The following is a 21,952-nucleotide window of genomic DNA, read 5'->3' as shown; positions in this document are numbered from 1 at the left end:
CTCTTATCTCTTCTCGCTCTCACCTCCTGGAGGTGTGTGTGTGGCAGGGCGCGTGCGTGATGAACACCCTCGACTCCGTGGTCGACGCGCTCGCCAGGGACCCCGCCCGCAAGTTCGTCGTCGTCGAGCAGGTACACAGATTAAGCCCAATGATGTGCTCACTTTCTGCGTCTCTTGCTGTCCATTCGCTAGCTCTCATACGAGTTCCCAGATCGACGCGATTGCTGAGTACAGTACTATCTTGATCAGAACCAAAGCAGCCGTGTCGTCTTCTTAGCTAGAGTGAATACTTGCACACTATAATATGCTAGTTTGGTTATGGGTACTTACAGAGTACAGTGATGAATCTAGGATTTAAAATTAGGGTGATCCAATCTTATGAATATTAAAATAAATAAATGAGTTTGCATTTTAAATCCTATAACATGTGAGAATCAAAGAAAAAATAAATCAAAATCATATAGCATGATGGACAAGTTTTGCATAAAAACTGATGAAGGGACTACATGAACTAGAATTTTGTTGGTAGGATCACTAGAGTACTATTTAGTAGGGGAATGGTTGTCATTTTCATGGATAAGAGGATACAGGTACAAACTTATAGTGATGTCATTCTCTTGTCAGCAACTATGTCGTGTTCCATGCATGTCTATTTAGCATCAAAATATATCAAACACGGGTCATAGAATTTTTCATTCTATTGGTAGAGCTTATAGCTTAAATTAATGTTATTAAGTACAAAAGGATTCACTCCTCTGAATCACTATCATCTCCTGGTACCAGCCAAAAATGACACTTCTTTTTTTCTGAAACACTCAAGAGCTGAGTATCTTTGTATTAAAGAAGAGGAAAATGATCTAGACACAAAGGACAAACTCATGTCAAGTAGGCCATAAATCCAGGCACATTAATATAATTAGGATATAAGGGAAAATATGCCAAAATGGAAATAAAGATTAATTAAAAGAAACTGGGACTATCGTGGTCAAAGGGCTCTTTAACCTGATCAAAGGCCACATGGAACCAAAACTGCTTGTGAGTCATATGATTAGTGAACCAAAAACAATCTCGCCTGGAATGTGCACCACGAATTCAGGGCTTCAAAATCTCCGAAAAGTGACAAAGTTTAGGCCAAATATTTCAGGCATAGAAAAGGACTTCTCTATGTTTGTTGCTTTCTAAGTCATGATATTAGCCTTGAAGTCAGAATTTTTCTTAGCTTTCAGGCTTTTTTCCAAAGGTGGTGGGCAGAGAAAATCCCAAACATTCAGGCAGTAGTCCGCAAGCTCGTGGATTCGGGTCAGCTAGAGTTCATGTATGGAATTTGATTTTCCTTATTCTATTTTGCTTTGTCTCGATACTGTTTTCCTCTACAAAATTACTGGTGGGTATTATGATTCAGAAATGGTGGATGGTGCATGCATGATGAAGCTGCTGTCCATTATATTGACATGATTGATCAGACCACGCTTGGTCACCGGATGATCAAGAAACAATTCAACAAGACTCCAAGAGCTGGCTGGCAAATCGATCCTTTTGGACATTCTGCAGTTCAAGCTTATTTGCTTGGAGCAGAGGTAACTACTATTAACATCATATTTGCGATGAAGCCATTTTGTTCACCAAAACCAGTATGATAAGCTCCTACATTTTTCTAAACAGAAAATACAATTCTCATAATTATCATTTTTCAGTCTGGCATTGCAGGCACATGGTATACTAATTAAAGTTACTAAATGAATATTATATTTGTACGGTGGATGCAAATGTTAAGCCTTAGTGATTTTCCTGGGTTTAATTCTCAATACATTTTTTTCTTGACAATCAACATGCGACTGTGCAAAGCATATGAATATAAGATTTTTTTATTTCAAACTGTAGCTTGGCTTCGATTCTTTGCATTTTGCAAGAATCGATTACCAAGATAAGGAAAAGCGTAAAGCTGGCAAAGGCTTAGAGGTTATATGGCGCGGCTCAAGAACTTTCGGTTCATCTTCACAGGTTCTTATTCTTCTTACCCCACAATTAGTTCTGCCTATTCCATTCATTAGCACAATGGATCGAATTTTCATTTTTTGAAGGGAATTTGACTCTGTGGTGGTTAAATTGCAGATATTTACAAATGTATTTCCTGTCGATTATAGCCCTCCAGATGGCTTTGGCTTTGAAGTTTTAGATGAAAATATCTTGCCTGTCCAGGTACATGTACGCAACCATTTCCATGCTCCTCGAACCTTACATGCATCTTAGATTGAAATTTGTAGGATGACATGCTGATGTTTGACTATAATGTTGAAGAACGAGTTAATGATTTTGTTGTTGCAGCCATAGAACAGGTAAACTTTCAATATTGTTGCCACATGCTGTAGTTCACTAGAGCAATAAATTATGCTTCGTTCAAAGTAAGAAATTGGATTTAATTAACTTGTGATGATCAGGCAAATTTTACGCGTACAAACCACATAATGTGGACCATGGGAGATGATTTTAGTTATCAGTATGCAGAATCTTGGTTCCGGAATATGGACAAACTTATCTATCACGTGAACAAGGTATTGCTGATTTTAAACTGAAGCTCTCAAGTTTTGATACATAGTTTTCATGTTCAGCTGCCATTTTAATTTACCTTTCTGCAATGATACTACTACGTATAAAGTCTTTTTCTGTAAGATGCTGCCTAAGCACATTAGTCATGTGCAATATGCCACGGTTAATTGATGTCGTGGAACCGACGAATTAGAAAATAATACCCGGATTGCTGCAGGATGGCCGAGTGCATGCGCTGTATTCTACCCCATCCATTTACACAGATGCAAAACATTTTTCAAATATATCTTGGCCAGTAAAATATGACGATGATTTCCCGTGAGTCCTTGAATTGATTTCATTTGAGCAGCATGAAAAATTCTATGCTCAAAAAAACATGATGACTTTGTTCACCTACAAATTGCAGCTATGCTGATTCGAAAAATTCATATTGGACTGGGTACTATACAAGCCGTCCAACTTTCAAGCGATATGTTCGAGTGCTTAGTGGTTATTACCTGGTATGATATTCCCTTTACAACTACATGAGTCATGCTGGTTTTCTACTCATTATATTATATATGAAGAATCCTTGGGAACCTGTATTTGTTTGCAGGCTGCACGTCAAATAGAATTTTTAGTGGGTAGGAGTTTCTTAGGGATGTTCACGACCAGCTTGGAAGACCCAATGGCAATTGCCCAGCATCATGATGCAGTCTCAGGTACAGCAAAACAACACACGACAGATGACTACTCGAAACGCCTTGCTCTTGGAGCATCTAAGGTACATGTTTTTTCCATTTCAAAATGCTAGTGCTACAATTTTCTTCCATTTTCCCTTTGAAATTTTGATGCGCTCGTATTTTTATATATTTTAGGTTGAGAAAGGAGTCAATGTTGCTCTGACCTGTTTACTAAGTTCCAACGGAACATGTGCGCCTTCAGTACAAAAATTTAGTCAGGTAAGAAATTATGAGATCATATAATTACTATGTGGTATAATTTCCTCGAAATGTAATCTTCTCTGCTCGACCTAGTTCACTTAATCCATTTATATTCTTGCCCATGGGTTTTAAAATATTCTTACCAAACTGAGAAAAGGGGACCAGCCCTTATCGTCTTGGCAATGTTTGAGGGTATAAGTATTACATATTATTGTTTAACTGTTTTGTCCTCTATGTATTAACTTGATATAAACTGTTAAATGGTCCTTATGGTTCTTGAAAAGATTTACCTGACCACACTGTTTCTCTTATTGACAATTCAAGTGCCCACTTCTCAATATAAGCTACTGCCCTTCAACTGAGGAAACAGTTTCAGGGGCAAAGAATTTAGTAAGTATTATGTATTGAACACTATTGATATAAATTAACTTTTCTGTATACTGACTTGCCCCTTTGCAGGTTGTAGTTGTTTACAATCCTCTTGGAAGGGAACGTAGTGACTTCATACAGATTCCTGTAAGCGCCTAACAACTTCATAAAATGTGTTAAGTTGGTTGCACCAACCAGTTTAACCCAAAAGCTTAACCTGGTGAGAAGAGGTGGGCAATCCACTTATATTCCAACAAAATGTAACACTCAATGACAACTTCACTCGGTATAATAACCATTGGTCATAATCTATTAATTGCTCAACTCCACATATGACTATATGAGATGGGTCCACTTACCCATAGCACATCTCTTACATTACTCAAATGTGTTGTGTTTGGAGCGACAAAGGTTATAGGTGGCCCTCACCTACCATACTTTCAATATGGTACTAACGAGGCAGTTCTAAACCACACATGAGCCAGTTACAAAACTACTATAGACTTCTAAGAGCATCTCCAACAAGGTGACTCAAAATAGTGTCCAAAAAAAATAAAATACTACATTGTTTAAAGTGTTTAGGGGACTAAAAACAAATTGTGCTCCAACAATTAAGCCCTAAATCATGTATTTTAGGAAGCAAATTATATTATTACGAAAGAAAATGATGAAAATGGTATAAAAAGTGAGGATAGAACACTAGTCGGGACTGTAATATATTTGGGTTAGTTCATGGTGTGCCGTATATTATTTTGATAAAAATTTGTAAAATGGGGCATTGTTGGAGTTGTTATTTTATGTATTGAGCCCTATATTTCAAGATAAGGCACTGTTTTAAGACACTGTTGGGGATGCTCTAACGTTTTTGGAACTACTACAAAATTCTAACATGTTTGGGATTACATTGACCTCATCCCCTTAAAGGTTAACGTCCTAGACAGCTCACCACACACACATAGAAGACACCAGAATGTGCCCCTCAATGGGCAATGAAAGAGTGTTCATTGTACCCCTTTATGAACAACCTACAATGCAACACACGCACATGCAATGACTATTGATACTGTGAATACCATCTAAAACACCCTACATCCATAATTTTCTTATGACCTAGCTCCTCATGTGGGAAAAGTCCGCATACACATAGCAACCCTCTTACGCTATTGTCCTTGGTTTATGTACAAGATTAACTTCCACAAGCTTGCCATATATGCCTTGGTGTTTATGATAGTTCATCATAGATTAGGCATGGATCTCCCTTGATTGGGTGCGATCTTTGCATATATATTGTACACCCCTTGTAACTATATAATCAATCTACTATTTTCAAGTCAAATCTCATTTCATGGTATCATGAGTCCAGGTTTCACCTCGGCTTCCCCCTCTTCCACTGCCCTAGCACATCGTCCCTCTGTCATGCTGCAACTGCATGCTAGCCTCTTCTACCATACCACACCTACTCTACCCCTCCCCTCGGCGCCATGTCTCCCACATCGCCACAGTAGCCCAAGGGCGACACCGTCAAGACGACCGCCTCTACTGCATCCACTGTCTAGCAGGGCATAAAGCGTCAGCATGCCTATAACGCAGCCCTAGACCATGCTGCTCAAGCCAAGGAGGAGGCCACAACCTTTGCCACCACCCGCGATGTTGCCATCACCGGCTTCCATGCTGCCCATGCACGCATCGCCTAGGAGCGTGTGGCCGCCGCCACCATCATCATCCCTCCTCCGATCCAGCTAGAGGACTCGCATACGACTGTTCCAATAGATCTCCATGACGCCATGCTTCTTCATGAGGCCGCGACCCTCTTGAATCTCCATGTCCAAACGCTCGCCATTAGCAACATTCGGAGCCTTGTCCCCATCATCCTCGACATCGACTCTTATCACTTCAATCGTTGGCACGATCACATCACCTAGGAAAATTCTCCATCTAGGATCATGTCCGCCTCGATTCTCTAGTTCGCATCCTCGGACTGGGACTGAACGGATCACATGGTCAAGTCCTTGATCCTTAGAACCTTCACCGATGACCTCGTCGACATCATCTCCTCTCAGGGCTCCACTGCCCGAGACACTGTATCGCTGTCGAGTCTCTGTTCCTTGGCAACATGGAGGTGCACGCCATCGTACTTGAGACGAAGTTGTGCGGAAATAGGGAGGCGTGTGCCATCAAACTTGAGACGAAGTTGCGCAACATCATCCAAGGCGACCTCTCCATCATCGACTATTGTTGTCGACTAAATAAGATGGCCGGCGATCTTGGTGCCCTTGATGAGGTCATCACTAATAGCAATCATGTCCTCAACGTCATTCGGGACCTCAACGAGCGCTTCGCCCACGACGACACTCTACCTTGTCGCGCTCGCCTCTTCCCCTCCTTTTCTTCAATAGAAATAACGTTGAGCATGGATGGGAAGTTATCCTTCCCAAGCACGTCCTTGTTTGTGCTTTATCCTTTTTTGGCTTTCTTTTTTATGGTCGATATGTGTATAAATAGATAGCTGATACAAGGAGAAAATATGTTGTGGTTGCTCAACACCAAAATTTCTAGAATATTCATTGTGTTCTTGAGAGTTCTGGTGATCAGTTCATCTTCACTAGAGCCTCAATCATTGCCAGATAGAGTTCTAGATAACAACATTCGCCATTAGTTTTGCAATCTTTTTTATGGAAAACACATAGAGGAGCACTTGCAGGTGGTGAAGTGTGTTCTGTACTGCATCTCTAGCTTCTTCGATCTTGTCCTTCCCTATGGGTGGTGGACTACAATGACATGACTAGGTAGCTACTACGACTGCGACTTGGCCGGTGACATTGACATGAGGAGGAGCATCAGTTCCACCTATTCTTCCTCGATGATTGCCTAATTAGTCAGCTAATCAATCATGCGGTGTGTGGTGGTTGTGTCTGTGGGAAACCCTAATTTAAGAGTGGGGTTGGGAATTGTGTTAATAGACTTGGTAGTTGGGACAGGCCCATTACAGAAGGGGTGAGAGGGTAATTACACAGGGAACACCCAAAACCCTAACGGGTACTCTAACACCCCCGTAGTCGCAACTATATCATGTACAAATGTTGAGACTGGACCGAAAGTTTAGGAATACACTTGATCGCAACCCTTGGTGAAGATGTCGGTGAACTGCAGCGTGGTGGGGACGCTGAGAATCCGAACGTCACCAGCAGCGACACGCTCGCGGATGAAGTGTAGGTCGATCTTCACATGCTTCATGCGTTGATGCTGCATGGGATTGGTGGAGAGGTAGACGGCGCTAACGTTGTTGCAATAGATGAGGGTGGCACGTTGAAGGGAGTTGTGGAGCTCGTGGAGGAGCTAGCACATCCAAGAGGCCTCCGCCACGCTGTTGCCCACAACGCGGTACTCAGCCTCGGCGCTGGAGCAGGAGACGACGGGCTGCCGCTTGGCGGACCAGGAGACGAGGTTGGCCCCTAGGAACACGACATAGCTAGAAGTGGATAGGCGCGTGCCGGGGAAAACTGCCCAGTCAGCGTCGGAGTAGACCACTAGCTCCGATGTCGTGGATAGTCGGAGGAGGAGGCCGTAGTTGTGGGAGCCACGGAGGTAGCGCAGGATCCGCTTGAGAGCGATGAGATGCGGCTACCATGGGGTGTGCATGTGTAGGCACATCTGCTGGACGGCGTAGGCGATGTCTGGCCGGAGAAAGTGAGGTACTGGGGCACGCCGGTCAAACTCCGGTAAGATGTCGCGTCGGTGACCGGGGGCCCGTCGTCCTTAGAGAACTTCGCTTGAGTGTCGACGGGCGTGGAACAGGGCTTGCAGTCGGACATGCTAGCCCGCTCCAGAATGTTGATGGCATACTGACGCTAGTGCAGGAAGAGACCCAGGGGCCGACGTTCGGCGGTGATGCTGAGGAAGTGGTGGAGGGGCCCTAGGTCCTTCATTGCAAACTCCTGCTTAAGGGCAATGATCGTGCGCTGTAGGGGATCGGTGGTGGATGCCATGAGCACAATGTCATCGATGCAGAGTAGGTAGACGGTGTCCTCGACTCGCTGGTAGATGAAGAGTGACGTATCCGACTTGGCCTCGACGAAGCCGATGGAGGCCAAGTAGGTGGCGAAGCGGCTATACCAGGCCCGCGACGCCTGCTTGAGGCCGTAGAGAGAGCGATTCAGCCGGCAGACTAGATCCGGGTGAGCGGTGTCGATGAATCCGGTGGGCTGACTGAAGTAGATAGTCTCCGTCAGAGTGCCATGGAGGAAGGCATTCTTGACGTCGAGCTGATGGATCGGCCAGTCCCTGGAGAGGGCGAGCGAGAGGATGGCACAAACGGTGGTGAACTTGACGTCGGGGTTGAAGGTCTCGTCGTAGTCTACTCCAGGGCGCTGGGTGAAGCCCTAAAGGACCCACTTAACGGTCGAGGGAGCTATCCGAAGTCAGCTTGTGGCGAAAGATCCACTTGCCGGTGACCACATTGGTGCCAGGAGGACGTGGCACCAGGTCCTAGGTGTGTTTGGCCAGTAGGGCCACGTATTCCTCCTACATGGCACGACACCATTGTGGGTCAGCGAGGGCGGTGCGAATGGAGGAGGGGACTGGGGAGGCATCCGGTGGCGTAATGGTCGTATCAGCGACCAAAATTAGCATGTCAATGGGCCGAAGGACACCGACGGCGCGTCGAGTCACCATTGGGTGGATGCGCCCGGGTCGCGTTGAACGGCGACCGGGTGGTATACCGACGGCTCAGAGCGAGGTGCCGGGTCGGCGGGGGCTGTGGATGTGGCCGACTCACGAAGATGGTAGACAACGGCGAGGTTGGTGAATTGGGTCGTGCTCGTCGAGGGGCTCAGGTCCGTAGGAGCCGAGGGAGGAGCGCTCTCGCGGCGGTGGTAGACGAGGGCAGGGTCAGCGAAGCGAGTCCTGCTCGTCGATGGGGCTGAAGTCACCAGGGCCGCGCGTGGCGCCGACTGGGTCGACGGGGTCGCACATGGTGCATGCGTAGGCGATGGGGCCGCACGTGACGTGGGAAGAAGTGCGAGCAGGGGCTTCGAAGCCGCATGTGGCCCGGGTGGGGTCGACGTGGCCACGCGCGAGGGAGGTGAAGCCGCGCGAGGCGCGGGCAATGGTGCGAGGCGAGGTGCCTAGGGGGAATGGATACTCGGATCGACTCAAGGAGGGAGTCAAAATCAGTGGGTGGGGAGGAGCCAGCAAGGGGAAACACATCTTCGTCGACGATGACGTGATGGGAGATGATGATGCGATGGGAGGTGAGGTCAAGATAGCGATATCCCTTGTGGTCAGGGGATTAGCGAAGGAAGAGGCATCGAGTGGAGCAGGGAGACAACTTATGAGGAGCAGTAGCAGAAGTGTTGGGATAACATGCACAGCCGAACACATAGAGGTGGTCGTAGGAGGGGGTTGTGCCGTATAGGCCGAAGTGGGGGTGGGGTGGCTCACCGCCTTCGAGGGGAGGCACTTTAGGAGGTGGGTGGTGGTGTGCAGGGCCTCTGCCTAGTAGCTGGCCAGGAGAGATGCCTGGAAGAGAAGGCAGCAGATCATATTGGTGGTGATGCGAATCATGCACTCGGCCCAGCCGTTCTTGGCAGAGGTGTAGGGGCACGAGAGATGCAACTAAACGCCATTGGTGACGAAGAACGACCGGGAGACGTGGTTGTCGAACTCGTGGCCATTGTTGCACTGCAGTGCACGGACCGGGCGACCTAACTGGGTGGAGACCCAGGCGAAGAAGTGTGTGAGGGTGGTAAAAGTGTCGGACTTCAACCGAAGAGGAAACGTCCAGAGAAAATGGGAAAAATTACCCAAAATCACCAAATAGTATTTGTATCTAGAAAGACTGAGTACATGGAGGTCCAGAGATCACAATGAACTAGGTCAAATGTCTGCCCAGCTCAAGAAGAAGAGGTAGTAAAAGGGAGATGAGTATGTCGGCCTAGCTGGCAAGCATGACAGAGGCCCTCAAAACGTCCCCTACTACAAGAAGAATCTAAGCTGCTAGAAAGCTTGGTCATGACGTTAGGTCCTGGGTGGCTGAGACGACGATGCCAAGTGGTGGAGGTGGTGGTGGAGACCAGGACAGGAGGTGGAGACGCACCGGTGGAAGAGGGTCGGAGCGTGTAGAGGGGCCCGACGCTGTCACATCGGGCGATTAGGGTCCTAGTGGCCAGATCCTTCACAGAAAAACTAGAGGGGTCAAACTCAATGGAACGAGAATTGTCGGTGGTGACCCGAGGTACAGAAAAGAGATTGTGGGTGATGTGTGGGGCTACGAGAACGTCGTTGAGATGGAATGATCCAGGGAGCACCGAGGCACCTACTGAGGTGACTGGCAGAGTGGAACCATTTCCAACATCGATTGAGGTGGGTGTGAGGAATGAGGTGGGTGTGAGTGAGATAGCATGCCTGCGGTGGGGGTGGTGTGGTAGGAGGCACCGGAGTCGATGACCCAGCCAGAGGTCGGTGGAGCCAACGCCATGGTGCTATGTGCGGCGGCGAGAGAGGCTATGTCCTAGCCTCCAGCGAACGGTGACCAGGGTGTCATGGCAGGGGTCCCAAGAGGCGGGAGCTAAGGCGGAGCCGAGGTCGAGGGCACGCTGTAAGGAGGCATGCCGAAGGTGGGTGTAGTCTGGAGAGCTGGTGCCGGCACTGGAGGACGAGAGGTGCTGGGGACCTGACCAGGCCACATGGAGATGGTTCCGGTACAGGGGTTGTAGAATGACGGTCAGCCCTTACTGCCACCCCTGCCGGTGAAACCTCCATGCGTGGAGCTGCCACCCCCGCATCCGCCCTTGCGGGGGCGACGGCCACCGCTGGTGGCGGAAGCTAGACAAGGGGCCGCGGTAGGGGGCCGAGCGGGGGCCCCGGTCGATGGAGTGCGGGTGGCTTGTCCCCCGAAAGACGCCTGAGCACCAGTGATGGCGCTGTAGAGGGCTGGGGCCGGAGTGGTAGCCTCGATCGTCATGGTGAGCTCCTCGAGGAGAAGCTCATTCCGCACAACATGGAAGGTGGCAAAAGGCACGATCCTCTTGATCAGAGCCTTCAGGTGGCCGTAGAGGGGCTGAGGCCACACAGGAGGTTCAACACCAAGGTACAGTCCGCTACCGGCTCGCTGAGGGAATCCTCCAGGCCCTTCATCTAGCAGTAGTACTCCCCCATGGAGAGGTCCCCCTGAGAGAACTAGTGGAACTAGGCATCGAGGTGAAGGGCCCGAGCATCCCGGTTCCCAAGGAACTGTTCCTCGAGAGCGAGCCACGCCCGACGGCCCCTGTTCGTCTGGTCGCGGATGATGTCTAAAGCCGGACGGTGATGGTGTCGTGGAGCAATTAGAGGACCATGGTGTCCATCAGGGACCTGGAAAGGGACGGCGAGGCGGCGATGTCGTCGAGGACGTGGTCAGCAAGGAGGATCTGCCCCCGCCAATGAGGGTAGTGCGAGGATGTCGGGTCCAAGACGATGGACACAAGGGACCGGATGTTGTGTAGACCAGCAGCCTAGGCATGGAGAGTGGCGATGTGGTCTGCGTCGAGTCTAGAGGCGATGGGATCCTCGAGAGTGGGCGTAGGAGTCTCAGGGATGACCGGTGGAGGGTCGCAGATGAGGCACTGTGCTGTGGCCATCTGTGCGGTCAGAGCGGCGCCCATGGCACGCTCTTGCTCCAAGGCACGTGACATGGCGCGCCCACGCTCCTGCGAGGCAGCGAGGGCAGCCTAGATGGTGGTGATGGCGACGACCAGCGCGTAGTCGGTGGATGGCGTGACAACACATAGTGGGGTCCATGTGGTGTGGGCAATTGGCAGGCGAGGAGTGGTGAAGCCGGGGGGCAGCTGCCTGGAGAAGCCGGTCGGGGAGAGGGTCCCGGGGGCTGCGAGGGCACTGAGGTCACCCATGGAGGCGGGGTAGCCGGGGAGGCCCAGATCGCCGTAAAGGCTGCTAGGGAGGAGTCCAGCCGCGTGTGCGCTGGCTGAGGCGGCAGAAGCGATGGCCGCGGTGGCATCGGGGTGATGTGGCTGGTGGTGCGGGTGCCGGTGGCAGCTGCGACAGCGTCGAGGGGCGCGGGCATGGTGGCGGCAGCGCTGGCGGCACATAGGGCACCAGAGGCGGCGGCGGTGCTGGTATCCATGTGGCGGCCGCCGGTGGGATCCGGCGGCTGGGCGGATCCGGCTGCGGCGCAGCCACAGGGAGCGTCGGCAGTGGTCGGGGTGGAGTCCTAGCGGCTGGGGGCCGACGACAGAAGGAGAGGGGCGCGACCGGATCAGGGCTGGGCGTGACCGAAGCAGGGGAGGGTGGGCGGTGGGCCGGCGACGACCGACGTGCAGGGAGGGAGGTAGGGAGGGGAAGGGGCGACGGCGGCCTGACCAGGGAGGTTGGCGGCGGCTGCTGGGACAGAGGTGATGGAAAAAAATAATCCTAGCTCTATACCATGTGGGAAACTCTAACCCAAGAGTGGGGTTGGGAATTGTATTAATAGACTTGGTAGTTGGGCCAGGCCCATTATAGAAGGGGCGAGAGAGTAATTACACAGGGAACACCCAAAACCCTAACGAGTACTCTAACACCCCCGTAGTGACAAAATTGTTGGCATATGAACCAAGTCACTTGGGTGATTCAAGTTCTAAGAATTGTGTGCAAGGATTGGAATGGTGAAGATTAGTCATGAACATGACATATGGATTACGTACAGGATTGATAGACCTATAATCCCCATGTTAATCATCCACACTAGGATTAGTAGTTGTTGCTCACATATAGGTCACCCCTTTTCTTTTTTGAGTGATAGTTATGAGTGCATCAACAATTGAGTAGTTATGTAATTGGTAGATGATGTAGTAAGGGTCCATTTGGCAGGTCTCTAGCTTACCCAAAAACATCTGTAGCTCTGGCTTTTCCTAAAAAACACTTTTGTTGGTAGAGCTAAAGCCATTTCACAAATTGTTTGGAAAAAACGACTTATCCTAGAGCAGAGACATTTCCTTGTATTAAAGTGTAAGAGCCGGTGAAGCTACTATTTGTGGCTTCTTCTTCGTTGTACAAAAATGGGTCTTTTAGGTGCTTTTCGCAGTAAGCCATTTTAAATAAGGTGTTTGGCAGTACTCTGGCTATTTTCTAGAGAAAAGCCAGAGTCGAAGCCTACCAAATAGGCTCTAAATTGTAGAGATGGACACCATGCATGCTTAACAACTCTTAAAAATTCTAGTGTGTATGTGTTTCCTACCTCCTCAATTGCCAACAAAAAGAACATCTTGGATCAAGGCTCATGGGTTACTACTACACCCAAAATTTGCATTCACACTGGTAGAAACTTGTTAGTGAATCATGTACCTCCTTTTAGTCCTATTGTTATGATTTCTTCCAACATTTTTAGGTCAATGATGAAAACCTTGTTGTAAAAAGCTCTGATGGGACTATTATTGAGTCACAACTAGTTGAGGTTGATAATGTGACAAGAAATTTAAGGAAAGTTTATGTAAAAGCGTATCTTGGAATCACAACAAACAAACCACCAATGTATTGGTTACTTTTTCAAGCTTCTGTGCCGCCAATGGGGTGGAATTCTTACTACATTTCGAGATCCACAGGTATATGTAAATTATCTCATGTAAAAATCTAAATTGAACTGCAACATGATTGTATTCCTAGTTAATTGTCATTTCCATGTTTGAGTCATAATACTATTCCATAAACAGGTGAGCAACATTCTTTTGTTCTGGAGAGGGGGTTTGCTAAATTGCATAGGAGGATATCACAGAACAAAAGAAAAGAATAATCCACCTTCCCTGATCATCATCCTCACTATTTTCTTTATGAGATATGAAGAAATGGCATATGACATGTTTCAAAATTAGCTTCACTAATGAACATTAAACATCAAAGGGATATATCAAAAGACTAGAAGTTATTTTGACCAACATTTGCTTTAGTCACTTGCAGCTACAGTATGGTTATAGATAATAGTGATATTCATTGTTAAGCCATTCCAAAATACCCTATTTTTTAGTTTCATCAAGTTTCGTTTGTTTAACTTGATAGTTTTCCTACAATCTATTTAGGATCCAACAGCATTAGGTATGTTGCAACCATGGTTTCTCCAAGGAATGACACGGTTGAAGTTGGACCAGGGTCTCTAAAACTTTCCTTCTCATCAGCATCTGGACAACTGGAGAGAATATTCAATTCTGTCTCAGGAGTGAGTCTTATATGGCAAATTTGATCTACATTTTTTTATTGTTTTGCTAAACTGTGTTGATAGAAATGTATTTCATATTAGATCTGAGATTATTAAATTGAAATTGTCATTTTAAAATACATATCTGTAACATTAGACAAACCACCTTTTCAACTTATACATGCTGATATTTGACCTATCATATCGCGATCTGCAATATCATAGAACTGACACAACACTTGGCTTAAAGTGATTTATATACTAGTGTGTCATTTACAAATGATGATGTAAGTGCATCACTGCATCCAAGCATGGCACTCCCTCAGTTTGCACAATATAAGTTATGCTCATGTAGCTATTCTGTATATAATTTCCCATCTTGTCATTACCATGCTGTTAATATTCTGTTTAACATAATATTGCATCTCGAAAAATTAGATCCATATAAATAGTGTTCACATGAAAAGAATATGCGCACATTTTTTTTATGTCAAGTATATGATGGCTCTCAGGAAATAATTTTGGACAAAATATCATCGTGGTTTGAGATTACCTTTCCCTTTTTATTTTAGAGAGATACGTACATATAACGTGTCTAAAGTGTGTAGCAACCTTTTGGAGCCCTAACCTAGCATGTAACTTGAGTAAATCGGAGTAATACTGAATATATCCAAATTTGTGTGCGTAATTGACTTCAGGTGGATCTACCAATTCAACAAAGCTTTTTTTGGTATAGTTCAAATCAAGGTGATATCGTGGATGCACAGGTTTGACTAAGAAACTGGGATTTTTTTTAGTTAGAGAAAATCTGTCCAGTAAATATTTGACGATTATGATGTGTATGTATTTTTATTTAATGGTTTGTACTAGGGATCTGGAGCATATGTATTTAGACCCAATGGTACTACACCAACTATTGTATCATCATCGGTAATACCCTGCATCTTATCTTTATTTATTTCTAATTCATAATTCCATTACATCTTGCTTTCCATATTTTTTTATATTTTGAAACAGTAATTTTTGTATTAAAGGTAACTTTATTTGTTAGTATTTCTTCAGAATAATATTGCGCAAACAATAGTTGTTGGTGTAATATTTTTAGTTGCATTTTAACACGAGGACTTGAAAATATACGGACTGAAATGGCATAGTGATATTGTTCAATACCTTTTCAATTGTTCTATGAAATTATGGCATCTATGTTGAATGCAAAAAGAAATAAGTATACATAACCCTCTGAACTTTAGAGGATTGTTCACTTCACTCTTATACCTTCAAAATTGGTTGTTTAACCTCCTCGACTTTACAAAACTTTAGAGGGTCGTTTTGATGACGTGACACTAATTTAATTGACATCAGTTTTGTCTTTTTTTAATTTTACAAAAAAAATCGATAATTATATATTATATTTGTCTTAATTTTCCTATAATTTTAGGAGAAGTAGCGTCATTACTAAAAATCCAAAACTACATAAACTGAGTTTAATATTTTTTGTCTCTGATTTATTTCTTATCTTATTAGGCTAAAACTTTTATTAGAGTTAACTAATACTATTACTAAACTAGTAATTTTTTGTTGCTTATATTAATCAAGTTAAATGTATTTCTTCCAATTACTAATTAAATTAATTTTACATTTATTTTTTTATAAACACCTAGCAAACAATAATAAAATGATCTCCGATTTTTACATAGACCTTCTCTTACATAAACTAACATATACAAATATTTTAGAATTTTCTGAGAACTTTAAATCTAAACACATATAAAGATATGAGAGATATGTATATAAATTATGGGTCTAGATTCAAAGTTTTCAAAAAAGTTCTAGAAATATTTGTTTATGTTAGTTTAGCTAGGAGAAGATTTGCGTAAAAATTGAAGATCTTTTTATTAATGTTTGGTAAGCATTTATAAAAGACAAATGTACAATTGATTTAGTTAGTAATTAGAAGCAATACCACTTAACTTGCCTAATAAAACCAACTAAATTTTTATTAGTTTATTAATAGTATTATTTAGCTCTAGTAAAAAAATTAGCCTTAAAAGTTAAAAATGAATCACAGACAAAAAAAATTAAGTTCTTTTATGTAGTTTTTTATTTTTATTAACTAATTTGTTGCTTCTAAAATTTCATGATAGTTAGAGAAAACATAATATTTGATTACTGATTTTTGTATAAAATTACACAAATTTTGGATACTATAAGATGACAGAACTGAAAAAGATAAAACTAGTGTCACTTAAATCAATGTCACGTCATCAAAACCGAACACTAAAATTGTCTAAGGGTTATTTGTCTAGTTTTGTAAAGTTGAGGGGGTTAAACTAGTTTTAATGGTGAGCGGGTAAAGTAAACCATCCTCTAAAGATTAATTAGTAGGTTGTGTAGACTTATTCCAATTAAAAAGGTTTACTCCTTTCTATTATCATTCTTTAATACAATTAATTTTTTGCAATACGGAAGATGTACTTTTTTCTATCTCATATCTTGTAATACTGGAATCGGAATGGTAAATTGTAGTTTTCGAACAAAAACTTCCTTTGAAATGTGTTTTCAGACTTGAATATTTCATTTCATATTCTATAAATGTTATATACATATGAGGTTATAGGTTAACATATGGGGTGTGTTCGAACCCAAAAATGACCGTGCGGACGGTCCGGCCCGGAGGCCGGACGGTCCGCGGTCCGGACCGTCCGTGGTGGTGGTGCGGACGGTCCGCGCGTGCGCAGAGTCAGTTAGGGTTCCTAGTTTCTCGCGGGATTTGTTACCTAAAACCGCGGGATTAACTCGGAAATCAGTTGGAAGCGGATCCAGACCTCCCCCTTTATATAGATGAAGGGCTACGGCCGATTGAAACCCCCCAACAATCGAACCAATACAACTTCTATCTTGCATTTATTTTCAGCACAATTAGGAGTAGTTCTAGTCTAGTTCTAGTTTAGCCCTAGTTTAGTATTCCAATCCCCAAATTCTCTGCCTCTCCTCGACTCTACGTCGATTAGAGGAGTCTAGGTCGGCCGGCCCGAGCCTAGACAACTCCTAGGATCTCTCCTCCCCGACGGGGTCCCTCCCGGGAGCGAGATCCAGGCGCCGCCGGCGATCTTCCGCCGCCCCTGCGCACGCGCGGACCGTCCGGCCCTAGAGCGCGGACCGTCCGGCCGTCAGGCAGGGAACCCGAGCTCCTGCACCAGGTCGCGGACCGTCCGGCCCTGTGCCGCGGACCGTCCGCGTCTGACCAGAGAGCACCGCCACGTCGCGCCAGGTCGCGGACCGTCCAGCCCCAAGCCGCGGACCGTCCGCGCCTAACCAGAGAGCACCGCCGCTGGTTCTTTTGAGTGATTGGCGCCTCCGAAAAGGTGTCAACATACTTTTGGCGACTCCGCTGGGGAATAGGTGTCTAGATCTGCTAAAAATCGGCCCATAAATGGCCGGTTCTAAGGATCACACCAAGATCTCCACTACCAACATCATCAAGCCGGCCATGGAGGCGCTCCCGGCTGATGACCAAATGCCCTTTGAAGACCTCGTAATGCGCGATGAGAAGGAGGTGATGCGGCAATGGAACGAACAACGCGACAAGGAAGAGGCGGAACTGCTGCATAAACTCTCCGAACGGCGCAAGGAGGCGGCGGACAAGTACTTGTCACACTTCACGGTAGATCGCCACCAGAAGATCGTCCGTCAAGGGGAGATCGATATGGAATCTCTCCTACCTCCACTTCAGGGTCCCGCTGTAAGTACTTCAGATCTATCTCTTACGACTTTCATGGATCAACGAGGAGATCAGTTAAAGCAATATGTAGATGAATCTATTAAAATGCATTTACGTGCATACGAGAAATCAGCTGCTCCTAACTTTCCATCGCGAGAGTCTAATACAGTGCCACCCGCGTCAAACACATCGGCTATAAATGGGTCACCCTTGACCCAGCCATCATATGGTATGCCGATGCACGCTTTCGCGCCACCACCACAGCCACAACCACTAGGCACGCGGCAAGTACTGGACGCAGCCGGACCGTCCGAACATCATCTCAGACAGTCCGGTTATACCGCGGACCGTCCGGCGTATTTCGTCGGACCGTCCGACCAGATACAGGCCCGCACACAAAACACTCAGGTCGCACCGTACATGGCCGGACCATTAGGATACAACCCTGAACACTTCGGCCCCATCACGGACCGTCCGGTGCATCACGCCGGACCATCCGGATATGTTGCGGACCGTCCGCCATCTTACGCCGGACCGTCCGGATATGGCATGAACCGGCCGACGTATTACGCTGGACCATCCGACTCTACACGGGTCCATGCGCAGACTGCCCAAGTCACGCCATATATGGCCGATCCATCCGGGTACAGTCCTAGACCATTCGGCCCGATCGCGGACCGTCCAGTTCTTTACGACAGACGGTCTGGGTACGAGACTACCCACGTAGCACCATATACGGCTGGACAATCTGGATATACCTTCAGACCATTTGGCCAGGTCGCGGACCATTCGGCCTCTTACGCCGGACCGTCCGGATATGCATACGCAGAGCCGAGAGCTGCGCAATACGCACAGTTCCCACATTCATCGCAGCAACATTATGGTGCCCCACCAGCAACACATTATAATCATGCCATACCACCTCATGGACATAGGGCTGAATACTATTCGGCCACAAGAGAGCCTGAGGGGTATAGGGCAGGAGCTGGTGACGTTAATAGGACACCTAACACACACCTCAAACATACCTGGGAGGAAAGCCGACAGAGTAATGTCAGGCAACCTGAAATCTCCACCCACAAACTCAATGGATGGTCGCCAGACATGGCAGAGATGGTCAGAGACGAGGTAGCCGGGATGTTCAGGGACAAACTCGGTGTTAGTGTGTCAGGTACAGGGCAATCGTATCGGAAGCCTTATAGCCACCGATTCGACACCGTGCCATACCCACAGGGAACTAGAATACCAGACTTCTCTAAGTTTTCTGGTGAAAGTGGGAAGAGCACACACGAACATATAAGCCAATTCATAGCACACTTGGGAGAATTGGCTGATGGGGAAGCCTACCGCGTTCGTTTATTCTCGTTGTCCCTTACTGATACTGCATTTGCATGGTACGCTGCTTTGCCACCAAATTCTATTAACTCTTGGGAAGAATTAGAGCAGAAATTTCATGAGCACTTCTTCTCAGGAGAACATGAGTTAGAATTGGCTGACTTAGCTTCAGTCCAACAGGGGCCTGAAGAATCGGTTAATGACTATATCCGGAGATTCCGGGACACTAGAAACCGATGCTTTCAGATTCATGTCGCGGAAAAACAACTAACAGGGCTAGCTTTCAATGGGTTGCGACCCTACTTAAAAGAAAAATTAGATGGCACTCAATTCTTTTCGCTAGTGCACTTGCACCAGCGGGCTATGACATGTGAAAGCCGAAGTAAGGAAACATCAAAATCGGCTAGCCATAAGATGCATCTAGTGGGATACGATAACTCGGACGATGAATCCATGGATGTATACACCGCCGAACTGGTTTGGCCAGGGCAGGCTAAACCTTCACCATGTTCTGCTTTACAGTCGATTCGAAAGAATCGACAAGAAGAAGTTAAGTTTACGTTTAATGTTGCCAAATGCGATAAAATATTTGACGAGTTACTGAAAAACGGCAACATTAAATTAACTCATACTATTCCTCCTCCCGATGAATTAAAGAGGTGTGCTTATTGTAAGTGGCATAATTCCTTTTCTCATGCCACCAATGATTGTAATGGTTTTCGTCGACAGATACAATCGGCCATAAATGAGGGTCGATTGGCTTTTCAGGAGATGCAAGTAGACACACAACCCTTTCCTGTTAATACAATAGAACTCACATGCAAAAAGGTCTTGGTTCGGCCCGAAATGGCCGATAAAGGCAAAGGCAAGGGTATCGTCATTGGCGATCCCCGCATGTCAGATATATCACAAAAGGAGATTGCTCGAAAGGCTTCGGACGAGAAGGCTAAAAAGTCCGAAGACACTGGGGGGCAGGCACAGTTAATGAACCAAACACATCAGCCTAGCCCGAACATCGTAGATGGTCCGGCACCTACGTGCGGACGATCCGGTGCTCAGACAAACGGTCCGGCTAACTCAGCCGGACAGTCCCCCTATGACCAAAGGCGTCAACCTCTACATAAAGCAAGAAAAAAGACGCAAGGTCAAAGCACATATAATCGGCTGATCAAAGCCGATCCTACTTTTGATCAGTTGCTCTCCAAAAATGCTAGCAAAAAGACTGTTCCACGTGATCGGTCAACAAAGAAACACTGGCCACCTGCTAAAACAAAACGGTTAAACAAAACGGCCCAAAAGGCGACACAACAAGCATCGCCTATTCATTCTATGAGACCAGGGTACTTTCCACCTATTTACTCATCATCGGTATATTATCCTGTTCAAACATGGAATGGCACGATGATGAATCCATGGTACATGTATAATCCCTTCGTCTATCCAGACTGGGGGGCACCTCCATTCTATTCCTTTTGATCCATTGATCAAATGGTCATGGCCGAGAAAGATACAATCCGAAACGGCCTTTATATTGGTGCTTTATTGAATAATCTCCATATCGAAAAGCCGGTGACTTACATCAGGTTTAGTTCATATGCTTTTGGTTCGTCAACCTTCACCAAAAGGCAGGGGGGCATATGTTCGAACCCAAAAATGACCGTGCGGACGGTCCGGCCCGGAGGCCGGACGGTCCGCGGTCCGGACCGTCCGCGGTGGTGGCGCGGACGGTCCGCGCGTGCGCAGAGTCAGTTAGGGTTCCTAGTTTCTCGCGGGATTTGTTACCTAAAACCGCGGGATTAACTCGGAAATCAGTTGGAAGCGGATCCAGACCTCCCCCTTTATATAGATGAAGGGCTACGGCCGATTGAAACCCCCCAACAATCGAACCAATACAACTTCTATCTTGCATTTATTTTCAGCACAATTAGGAGTAGTTCTAGTCTAGTTCTAGTTTAGCCCTAGTTTAGTATTCCAATCCCCAAATTCTCTGCCTCTCCTCGACTCTACGTCGATTAGAGGAGTCTAGGTCGGCCGGCCCGAGCCTAGACAACTCCTAGGATCTCTCCTCCCCGACGGGGTCCCTCCCGGGAGCGAGATCCAGGCGCCGCCGGCGATCTTCCGCCGCCCCTGCGCACGCGCGGACCGTCCGGCCCTAGAGCGCGGACCGTCCGGCCGTCAGGCAGGGAACCCGAGCTCCTGCACCAGGTCGCGGACCGTCCGACCCTGTGCCGCGGACCGTCCGCGTCTGACCAGAGAGCACCGCCACGTCGCGCCAGGTCGCGGACCGTCCAGCCCCAAGCCGCGGACCGTCCGCGCCTGACCAGAGAGCACCGCCGCTGGTTCTTTTGAGTGATTGGCGCCTCCGAAAAGGTGTCAACAGGGTGTTTGAATGCACAGGGGCAAATAGTTGTTGGCTAAAAAATTGCTAGTGAAATTAGGTAGCTAACAAATTTCTAGCTAACTATTAGCTAATTTGCTAAAAATAGCTAATAGTTGAACTATTAGCTAGACTGTTTGGATGTCTTCAGCTAATTTTAACAGCTAACAATAATTTTTAATGCATTCAAACATAGTCTTAGTGTAATATTCTGGTCATATTCACAGAAATAGTTGTATCTTTAGTCTGAATAGCTCTTAAAGGTCATGGGCTGTTATAACAATCGACTGTTCACTACCTAGTACGAACTTCATGTGCAGTTTCTATTTCAGTGGTTGGATCATTTTAATTTCCTTTTAGGTGCTGCTCAGCGTTATCCATGGACCTTTGGTTCATGAAGTGCATCAACAATTCGGCCCATGGATTAATCAAGTAAGATTAAAATTTACTCCAATTTAGGACCAGTTAAATATTACATGATTAGTGGAGCATAAAATAGGGAAAATTCGTTCGGTACC

General features: G+C 46.4%; 1 protein-coding gene across 5 annotated transcripts in view; it reads left to right on the top strand.

The window, feature by feature from the left end:
- LOC100193937 (uncharacterized) overlaps positions 1 to 21,952 on the top strand; it is a 50,136-nt gene that overhangs the window by 504 nt on the left and 27,680 nt on the right. For 2 of the 5 annotated variants that reach the window (NM_001359353.1, XM_008659923.3), the window contains exons 2-19: positions 48 to 131; positions 1,227 to 1,315; positions 1,403 to 1,577; positions 1,882 to 2,001; positions 2,113 to 2,199; positions 2,265 to 2,336; positions 2,439 to 2,552; positions 2,765 to 2,865; positions 2,954 to 3,047; positions 3,143 to 3,310; positions 3,405 to 3,488; positions 3,795 to 3,860; positions 3,930 to 3,986; positions 13,201 to 13,414; positions 13,886 to 14,022; positions 14,700 to 14,768; positions 14,872 to 14,931; positions 21,795 to 21,866. In NM_001359353.1, coding sequence (NP_001346282.1) covers positions 48 to 131; positions 1,227 to 1,315; positions 1,403 to 1,577; positions 1,882 to 2,001; positions 2,113 to 2,199; positions 2,265 to 2,336; positions 2,439 to 2,552; positions 2,765 to 2,865; positions 2,954 to 3,047; positions 3,143 to 3,310; positions 3,405 to 3,488; positions 3,795 to 3,860; positions 3,930 to 3,986; positions 13,201 to 13,414; positions 13,886 to 14,022; positions 14,700 to 14,768; positions 14,872 to 14,931; positions 21,795 to 21,866 — 1,863 coding nt within the window. The remainder of the gene's footprint in view (positions 1 to 47; positions 132 to 1,226; positions 1,316 to 1,402; positions 1,578 to 1,881; positions 2,002 to 2,112; positions 2,200 to 2,264; positions 2,337 to 2,438; positions 2,553 to 2,764; positions 2,866 to 2,953; positions 3,048 to 3,142; positions 3,311 to 3,404; positions 3,489 to 3,794; positions 3,861 to 3,929; positions 3,987 to 13,200; positions 13,415 to 13,885; positions 14,023 to 14,699; positions 14,769 to 14,871; positions 14,932 to 21,794; positions 21,867 to 21,952) is intronic. The other 3 variants (XM_020545229.1, XM_035963430.1, XM_035963458.1) reach the window with 2 other exon arrangements.

This window comes from Zea mays, chromosome 1 (assembly GCF_902167145.1).
Source record: "Zea mays cultivar B73 chromosome 1, Zm-B73-REFERENCE-NAM-5.0, whole genome shotgun sequence".
In the NCBI taxonomy this organism is placed as follows: Eukaryota; Viridiplantae; Streptophyta; class Magnoliopsida; order Poales; family Poaceae; genus Zea; species Zea mays.
Note: the sequence above shows the minus strand (reverse complement) of the source record. Positions and strands in the feature narration are given on the sequence as shown.